The 6,591-nt window shown below is 39.7% G+C and overlaps 1 protein-coding gene across 1 annotated transcript; it reads left to right on the top strand.

The window, feature by feature from the left end:
- The first annotated feature begins 266 nt into the window (after positions 1 to 266).
- LOC142935559 (annexin A1-like) lies at positions 267 to 6,339 on the top strand. The gene is made up of 11 exons (XM_076079990.1): positions 267 to 760; positions 1,117 to 1,222; positions 1,470 to 1,564; positions 2,502 to 2,615; positions 2,850 to 2,940; positions 3,228 to 3,364; positions 3,861 to 3,954; positions 4,493 to 4,588; positions 5,427 to 5,485; positions 6,030 to 6,152; positions 6,283 to 6,339. The coding sequence occupies exons 1-11, from the start codon at positions 689 to 691 to the stop codon at positions 6,337 to 6,339; spliced, it is 1,044 nt and encodes a 347-aa protein (XP_075936105.1). The 5' UTR covers positions 267 to 688.
- Positions 6,340 to 6,591: the final 252 nt, after the last annotated feature.

The following is a 6,591-nucleotide window of genomic DNA, read 5'->3' as shown; positions in this document are numbered from 1 at the left end:
CAATTCATCAGAGAGTACACAGAAAAGGCTTTATACTATTTGTTTCACGTCTGTTTACAGGTGAAACATCAGTTGAGTTCCCTTTCAGCAGTATCAGCTCAAGAGAATATGTGGAACATCAGGTTCAGTCATGTAATTGTGCAAGACCAACAATGCGGAGTCTCAGGTCAGTATTTAGGAGTGTTTTCTTCACCAGCTCCTTTAAAATATGTGCAACAGTCAACTTGATCACTGCCCCCTCCATTTGTGTGTGTTTGTGATTGATATGTTGTTTGATTAAAGGGTGAAGTGCCACAAATGTACAAGTCCGTACAGAAGAGTCACCGAACCTGTCAGAAGCGACCGAACCTCTGTCACCTCGCGCAGGAATGCTGTCTTTGAGAGGTGGCAGACGATTGGCCGATCCGGCCGATCCTTAGCAGGTGAGAATAAACCTGTCTGAAAGTCATCTGCACAGAGATGGGTGGAGCCACTGCAGAAAGAGTTAAATACTGAGACCAACACCTGAGATCTTCAAACTGGGGTGTGAAGACCGTCTGCAGTAGCACAGGTGAGGTTTTTTTTTTATGTTTCAATATGAAATATTTAAATCAACTTTTAATTCTTTATTTTTCTTTATTGTTTCCTTTTTTTCTCTCTACAGAAATAGTTTTTTTGTTTCTGGTTATAACTTTACAACCAAGCAAACATGTCCTTCTTCAAGAAATTCTTCAAAGATGTCATCCGTAAAAAAACAGACCCCGAAGATGACACCGTTAATGTGAGTGTCAGATCACCAAAGAGCAACTACTCATTAGGAGAATACACCTGTTGTTGGCTAACCGCAGTTTAGTTTGGGTTTAACGTGACGGTCCTCCAGTTTTTAATTCTGCAATTCAAATCAACATTTAAATGTTACAGATATGTGAAAAGTTAATGAGAATCTTTGGTGCTTGATTTGAGTATTTGGATTCACTATGAATGTTATTGTTTTTCATATAAAATGACTTACTCTCTGTGAAGCCTGCCTACTGAATCAAAAATCATCTTCAAAACTGAAAATAATCTGCTTTGAATTCCTGGTGGTTTGCAACTTCCATGAGTGAGTGAAACATTTGTATTTCTGTCTGTTGTTAGGTGAAGGGTAAACCCAAACCCAAGTATTATGGAACAGTCGCCCCGTATCCCAACTTCAATGCCAGCCAAGATGCCTCCACTCTTCAGAGCGCCATTGAAAGTAAAGGTGTGTGTGCTCCTGTTATCTTAAGAGTGTTCTCATGCTTTTAAGGTTGGGTTAGATGTTTTTGCAGATGGTGTATGTGACGGGAAAAAACATTTTTAACTCAAGTCAAGCTGCTCCTCTGCTTTCCATCATTTTAATGAACCTGGGAGTTTTTTAAAGACCTAAATATTCTCCCAGGACTCCACATGTCTGTCTTAGAGGCTGTGCTTTAAAGAAAGTAAGCTAAAGTAGAACTTGTCCCTCACAGAAGTGGACGAGGATGTGATCATCGCCATCCTGGTGAAGAGAAGCAGCGAGCAGAGACAGAAGATCAAAGTAGTTTATGAAGCGTCCACTGGGAAGGTGAGTGATTCATTTCTCATGAAGACAGAGTCGAGTTTGGTCAAATGAATATTACAGCAACAAGCTGAACACAAGTCGGGAAAAATAGTGACACATGAGATGTCCAGCAAACCTCCCTCTGACCTCGCAATGTAAAGTGTTTTCAGCTTTCAGGGATTTGCAAAACAAATAAGGTAAAATGTTGTGACGGCAACAAGTCATTCTCTCCAGATCCACTGCATTCAAATTAAAGCTGATTTTGCAGTCCATATTTTCTCATATCAACCCACTTGGTTTACGTTGTATAAGTTGTTTACCTGTTTCATTTGTGTCTCCTTATTTCCACCTAAAGAAAGATTTTGAAAGTGAATTCAATACACTCAAGGGCTTTGCTGCTACAACTTTGTCTGGTACGACCAGTGTCATGGAGGCTAAATAGCAAACTTTAAATAGTTAATAATGTGTTACTGACATTGCTGAGTCCATTTTCTAAGTAGTGTCCATTTGTGCTATTGTTACAATATGTTATATTATGTCAGAGATGACCATTTTAATTGGTCACAATAAGGTTTAAACGGAACCATTTAACTGGTTTCAGCACAAAAGTAAACATGCACACCTCACCAGAAACATGTTTGTTGTGTTCTGCTCGTGGTATTCTTCTGCTCGCTGACGTTTTCAAAGCAACTGACTCAAGAATATCTTAAGAGAATTACTACTCGTGGCAACAGTGGCCACTGTTCAGCAAAATATATATAGTCTTTCCGGACACGCCCTTGTTTGTAGTATCAAAAAAGAAACTGTGGCAGATGGTAATCTTCCAGAATACAACAACAACCACACACACATGTGATGGCTTTAATTTTCCGCGGCAGTCGGAGTCTGTTTTGAAATGCCATGATTACATTAAAGAGAGGTACCCTCATGCTGCCATGCTGCTGTTCCCTGTGTCTTGCAGAGGCTGGATAAAGATCTGGAGTCTGTTCTCAGGTCAGATTTAGAGGATGTATCTCTGGCCCTGCTCATGGATCCCATTCACTTTGATGCCTACCTGCTCAGGAAGGCCACAAAGGTAACTCAGCGGTTTATGTACTATATATCAGTATCATCAATTATTTCCAAATCTCACTCTCTAAGTTACTTTTCATTTCAGTAGTTTAGCTTAGCTGCATCTGGCATTTGTTGGTAATATTTATAATGTTTGTATACCACTTATGTTGTTATTGTGTTTAAAGAGTCCTATAAAACACGTTACCCTTGAATGTTTTGAATTTAGTCGCACTCAGCATTCGCTCTTTTCTAACAGGGTTTCGGCACACATGAAGACGTCCTGGTGGAGATTCTGGCTACAAGATCAAACCAGAAGATTCGAGAGATCAAGAGGGTCTTCAAAGAAGGTTTGGCCGGATTCAATGCAGCTACTTTGCTATTTGTTTTTGTGAACATGCTGAGCTCTGAGTTCCTGAAAGGTTTTCACATTTAACGTAACGTCTTAGGTATTTATCTGACACTCTTTAGTGTCTCTGGTGCAGCCAGCAGTAAAACAACACTGAATTCTTAGACCGTGCAGCACTGTAGGACTGTAAACCTCTAAACAGCAGCTATAACAACCACATACTGTTTGTCCCAAATATGTTATTGCAAAGTCTGTTGTCTTTGTGCTGAAATGCTCTTTGTCCCTCAGAGTACGAAACAGATCTGGAGAAAGTTATTGAGGATGAAACCAGCGGTGACTTCACCTCGGCCCTTCTGGCCATGTTGGAAGCAAACAAAGACGAGAGCAAGGAAGTCGACACCAATCTGGCCCGAAAGGACGCAGAGGTAAAATCTACTTTTAACTATTCAAAAACATTCAATGTGTCAGCAAATCCTCATTTTAACATAAGACTCGGTAATTTCGTAAAACAGCTGACAGCTGTAGTTTTTATCACATGTCACTCAGCAGAAGAAAATTGTATACTTGTTAGGGACTATTTTCAGCTGTGGATTAATACACATTTGGTGCTCTAGTGAGTATTTCCAGCAGCAAGACCGAGTATGTAGATTTGATTCAAAACAAACAACATTGTGTGTGTTCATGGTAATGTAGGAACATGTCACCCAGGGCTACAGTGTGGCTCATTGATGTGTCTTTAACAACAACGTGGCTCTATGGCACGGAGGACAACGATCAGGCTTTGATGCACACAATACTTGTAGGATCAATTGTTGACAATAGGAAACATATAGATAATCATCGGACTTGTCCTTTAATGTAAAGGTTTTTGCAGAGAACAACATTATCTTGTAATGGCGTGTTACTGTTTTCTACCCGTAGATTCTGTTTGAGGCAGGTGAGAATATCAAAGGAATCAATATTTCTGCCTTCATCGACATCCTGACCAAGAGGAACGCGAAGCAGCTCGCAAAGAGTGAGTGCTTGAAATGTCTGAATGCTTCAGCTGTGGTTGATTCATCAGAGGCTGAATCTGCCAAAACCTTTATTTCAAAGAGTACACACAAACACACCTGGAAAAACAGGTGGAACCACACTCTGTCAGGTAACAGGTGGAACACACCCAGCAGTGGAGGAACAATACGGAGCAAAGTAGGCTAATAATTCTTTGTTAAATGATCTTTATCATCCACGGAGTCCACGGTTCACTCATTTTAAGAAAAAACAGAAACAGTTGTTTAGATTTATGTATCAAGTGAAGGTTTATTTAAGCACACATACTCTTTCCACATGACAATGCTCCATAGTTCAGATTAATGCTTGTTTAGAGTATCAATTATGGCAGTTCATGTCTAAAGATCCAGTCAAACCAGCTGAAGACTGTTTTTTTTTTAAATTACAGAGATGTTTGGGGTACACGCAATGATCTCATACCTTGACTAAAAGTTTGCTTTCTGTCCGAGAAGTAGCCCATTTACCCATAAATACCTGTTGTTTGTCTGTTTACCTGTTAGTGTTCCAGCACTACGCCACCGTCAGTGACGTCACATTGCCTAAAGCCCTGGACATGGAGCTGAAGGGAGACATTGAGGATTGTCTCATTGACATTGGTATGGAGGGTTTGATTTGATCACATTTGATTTCACTTTTTATGATTGAGGAGTTCTCTTGTTCAGGATTTAACAACATAAGATACATATAAAAGTTGTGGGTTGTTTGCTTCTGCTGCCAGTGTCAGGCCACTGTCAATCAAATCTGTACACCCACACACTCTCTAAGAAGCAGATAAGCTGAGCTTTCGAGTGTTAATCTCTTAATAAATGATAAATATGGAAGTTTTTTCCCAAACTTTAACTGTGATTGTTGCAAATTTAGTAATATTTATGTACAGGAACACTTAAAGTTCGAAATTATGTTGTCATGGGCTTTAAAGCACTTATTTTGTCATAGACAAGCAGTGTCGCTCCACTGATGTTTATATGGAGAAGTTGTTAACAAGAACACAGGCTGCGATGTTCATCCACATTATAGCCGCATTATAGAAAAACAACGTTTTATTCAGGGACAAAAATGAAGCGTTTGTTCTGAAGGTGGAGCTGGAAGAAAGGTCATGGGATTAAAAGGATGTATTATCTGGGGAGTAAGCACATGCTCAGAAATTTAAGGGAAGCTTGCGCATAAGACTTTGATATTTCTTGTGTACATGTGAAAAAAGTTGGCGTCATTGGGACTCTGGGTTGGACTCTGTAAATCTTGATTAGCATAGTTTTACTATTCACTGTTTACTCAGTCATGCAACATGTGGTATCCAGAGAGAAAACACTGGAGGGAGTGTGTTAAGAAAAGAACTAGAACAAACGAAAGCAAATAAAGAAACACTGTAAGATACAGCAGCGACTGCACGCTGCATATTTTCACTGGGAATGTTTGTGTCTTTTTCACGTTTAGTGAAATGTTCCTGGAACACACCCGCTTTCTTCGCAGAGAAGCTCCATCTGGCTATGAAGGTGTGTGTGGATATGTCCGTCTCTTTCTCACCACGTGTGTGTGTGTGTTTCTTTTTCCTCAGACATTCTGTGCTGAATGCAGTTTTCATTTAAAGTTTTGCTTGTTTAGTTTGGATAAAGTCTTAATTGTCGTGTTTGTGTTTTTCTTTCAAATGCCTGCTTCGGAATTTATTTGAAATAAGGCAAGAATTGAAAGGTCCACCATAATATGCTGCATTCCCATACAAATAGTATGTGAAATGTGACTTTGCAAATCATAAATGAGCTTGTAAATAAATCCCTGTTGTGCAGCTTACTCTCAAATGTTAGATTTTGGAGGTCTGGTCATCATAAATATTGTCAACCTCTGGAAAACACTGCTCAACTGTAGTGATTGGTTATGCAAACAATCAATACACAGATGTAGTATGTAGCAATGGTACATAACCCAATATATCATAAAAAGACTAAATATGAATCCACAGTGTGTAGTAAACCTGCAGAGTAAGGCGATTTGCATGCTCTCTACCTGTTCAGCGGACAAACCTTTGCTCCGTTCCCACAGGGCCACGGCACATGTGATGACACACTGATCAGGGTGCTGGTGAGCCGCTCTGAGGTCGACCTGAAGAAGATTGTGGAGGAATACAGGGCCATGTATGATTTCAGCTTACAGGAGGACATACTGGTAAGATGAAATATTAGAATGTTCCTGAATGGCTGCTTTTACGTTCCGTTTTTCACTCAGACTGTCCAGAAACAAATTGACGATATATCAGAGTATGTCTGCTGATCACATCTTTGTCTCTGTTCCACAGAAAGACACTAAAGGACATTATGAGAAAATCCTGCTTCAACTGTGTGGACCTCAATGAAATTCTGTTGAAACCACTTGTCTGGAAGTGGAGGCCAGCTTGTCCATTGGATGCCACTGAAATCTCACATCTTTTAAAATGATTATGAATAACGTCTGTGTAATTGATTGAGTTGATGTAATCCAACCAGCAATAAAGAACATCTCATAGACTTCCTGTCTGTTGTTTGCTGTTTCTCTTTTTGCTTTCATGTGTTGTTTGTCAGTTGTGTTGTCTGTTTACTTAGTCAAAATGATTTGATCCCAAATCTAA

The sequence above is a fragment of the Anarhichas minor genome, unplaced genomic scaffold (assembly GCF_050575085.1).
Source record: "Anarhichas minor isolate MPS153535 unplaced genomic scaffold, ASM5057508v1 ptg000073l, whole genome shotgun sequence".
NCBI lineage: Eukaryota > Metazoa > Chordata > Actinopteri > Perciformes > Anarhichadidae > Anarhichas > Anarhichas minor.
This window is presented reverse-complemented; position numbering and strand designations above follow the sequence as displayed.